This window comes from Ammodytes marinus, assembly GCF_949987685.1.
Source record: "Ammodytes marinus genome assembly, chromosome: 5".
Classification (NCBI taxonomy): domain Eukaryota; kingdom Metazoa; phylum Chordata; class Actinopteri; order Uranoscopiformes; family Ammodytidae; genus Ammodytes; species Ammodytes marinus.
The window spans coordinates 10,779,310-10,782,243 of NC_137234.1; the positions used below are offsets into that span (position 1 = coordinate 10,779,310).

The window sequence follows — 2,934 nt, forward strand, 5'->3', positions numbered from 1 at the left end:
TCCTCAAGAAAGACAAATGGCATTGTTCCAGCAGCAGATACCGGCTTTACTGCCAAATCCCTGCCGGCTGGACTGAGATTCCAGCCATGTAAAGAGAGCAGGAGTGGAGCAGGGGCCTGACAAAAGATGACATTGGCTTGTAAGTTTTAGGCGATGACGCTCAGGGGGATTCCATTATGTGGCTGTCACACAGCATTAGGCGAGACAGCAAACACTTTCATGTCTGGATTACCATTTACCCATTGGAGATAATAGATATTTGCCTTGGCTAATCCATTCCTCTATTGATTTGTCCCCCCCGTTTAATAACTTCTTGCAAGCAAGCAAATTTTAATAAGTGCAAGAATGCTGACATGTAAGAAGCCGGAACAAAGGGCCGTGTTTGACTCGGATAAGCTGCTTAATGTAGTTTTCCATACAAATATGAGATGTAAGATCATTTGTGGCAAGCTCATTTATTCCCAACACCCTATGTAAACGTGTAAACTCTAATCTTGAAAGATCATTGTGTATAGAAATCTTCATTCAAAAATGCTTACGTACGTGAAGAGTAGGTCAGGCGGTGAGTAGTTGTGTCTCAGACAGAAGAGGCAAACAATGTTCACGTTTTTTTCATTTATTACAATATTTACAAAAAGAGGAAAAGTCCAACGGTATTTTGAATTCTTCAGCGTCAACCAATTTCCATAAAAAATACCAATTAATGAATAACTAGTAAAATCTATGCAGCCGAACTGCCTCACCACTGGGTGACATGTCCCTTCATTGCATTAACCCGAACAGTGTGCGTTTGTGTGTGTGTGTGTGTGTGTGTGTGTGTGTGTGCGTGCGTGCGTGCGTGCGTGTGTGTTTGTGTGTGAACCAGTGAACTCGGGGCTGAGTGCAAGAGACAGGGTTAAGGAAGTTGGAAAGCAGTAAGAGAAGGAATTACTGTATGCGTTGTTGGTTTTGGCCTTTCAATGAGATTTTCTGATAAAATGAAAACAAAGAATATCACTTGCAATAAGACCATCATTAATATCAACAAAATACATAAATGAAATTCATCCAGTACTGTTTCTTCTCCTTAGTATTCCCCTTCAAAACCTCAAATCCCACCACTATAACAACTTAGTTCAACATTTAGAACAAAATAAATCAGCTAAAGCCATAACAGATGAGCCACAATGTCACATTTAAAGTTGATAAGAAAATGAGGACAGAAATGAAAATGATCCAAACCCCCTTTCCATGCCATGCTTCCATATAGGTGTACACTGAACAATTAAAGTGTTAAGGTATGTGTAGGGTAAAATGACGGACAAAATGAGAAATGCTCCTAACTGGTGTGTTCTTCATTTTTGTTCAGTTGCATTGCATTCAGTCATTAAGCTGAAAACTGGTATTTTTTTGTTGTTGTAGGTCCTAGGATAATAAGACAGGGGGGCACAAATCAGATGTTTGGTGTCTGGGGGTTCTTGGTCCTTGGCATCGGCACCGGTGATGGTTGTTGTCCTTCCGCAGACAGTGTGGACAGCTGTGGAGGCAGGTTTTCAGCCTGAGCTTGAGGCTGAGCTTGAGTGTCGTATCTGTCCTCAGTCTGGTGCATGGTCTCATATTCTCGGCTGGTGGACTCGGGATCCCCCTTGTTTACAGAACGCATCCTGAACTCCCCTTCATCCCTGAGTCTCATTTGGGTTTTGCTGCGTCTGCGGCAGCAACACAATACGATGATAATGATGAGCAAAAGAAAAATCAGACCCGATCCTCCTGCTGTCAACGCCGCAATAGTTTTGGATGGAAAACAATGCAAAGTTGGTGGTGTTGGCGATGGCTTTTTGCAGGTCGGACGGACTGTGTCACTGTTCTCCTTGCTGACTTTGTTTGCCACCGCGCATGTAAAGCTCCTTTCCCCTTTCAGCTGGGCCAAGGATATGCTCAGTGTCTGTCTTGTTTCACTCGTTAATGTCTTTCCATCTAGAGTCCATGAAAACATGAAGTCCTGCGGTTTAGCTACATTGCAGTTTAGATTGACAGCACTAGACTTGAAGTCACAGGTAAAAGTGAGCTTGGGTTTGGGTACCTTTTCCATCACACAGAGACGAACGGCCCATGTTGTGGCTGCAGTATTATTGGGATGCAGCACATTTGCCTGGTAAATCCCTGCACTTGCGAATTGTAGGTTCTTCAGCAAAAGAGATCCGCTTGCAGAGACGTCCTCTGGCTTTCCGAAAGACAATCTACCTTGCTCTCTGAGGAAAATGATGGTGCTATTATGAGTCCATCTCAGCACATTTGACTTGGCCAGTCCCACGTAGACAAAAGGCAGAGTAATACTATGCCCAACGACAGCATTCAGTTCACAGGTGTCCTTGTTTGCTGCCGAGATGTTGATGAATCCTGATAGAATGACGACTCCAAGTGTGGCAGCAAAACACGCCATTGTAGACATGTGTAGACCAAGGTAGTTTTTCAATATGATATAAAACCAGATTTTTTAAAATTGTTGCCTTCTTCAGTCTTCAATATGATTTGCTGATTTCTAAGCCCTGATCGAGAAGCAGTCCTGTCAAGATGGATCACTATACATTTGAAACCCACAATAGAACTGGCACACAATTGAGAAACGTCAAGCCAAAGAGAAGTGAATCTTCAGTAGGAAGGAAACGCTGTTAGTCAAGAGTCTGCTTTCAGTTCTCTGCGTAAAGCATGGTGAAAGTATTGTGCCCTATGTCGTAATTTACTGCAATACTGTCAAGCATGACTTGATGGAAAAAGAATTGCGGTCCAGACATTACTGCATTACCACTTAAACCCCATGACATTTGTTTAACTTCAATGTACAAACATGTATATAATATATAATATAAAGATCTCTGAGTTGAGTTTTACTGTAGTGGGAAATGGAGCTTATATCTTTTGTTTCTGGTTTGTTAAATTTGGAGTTGGTGGGGA

General features: G+C 42.3%; 1 protein-coding gene across 1 annotated transcript; it reads right to left on the reverse strand.

Moving 5' to 3' along the window:
• Positions 1 to 619: 619 nt before the first annotated feature.
• LOC307250215 (uncharacterized protein) lies at positions 620 to 2,518 on the reverse strand. Its single transcript, XM_080027222.1, has one exon. It carries the CDS (start codon positions 2,429 to 2,431, stop codon positions 1,433 to 1,435), a length of 999 nt encoding a protein of 332 aa, XP_079883348.1. The 5' UTR covers positions 2,432 to 2,518; the 3' UTR covers positions 620 to 1,432.
• Between the last annotated feature and the right edge of the window lie 416 nt (positions 2,519 to 2,934).

What these genes read in the sequence shown, in the direction of transcription:
- LOC307250215 (XM_080027222.1), bottom strand. Translation starts at nt 2,431, where the DNA reads ATGTCTACAATGGCGTGTTTTGCTGCCACACTTGGAGTCGTCATTCTA.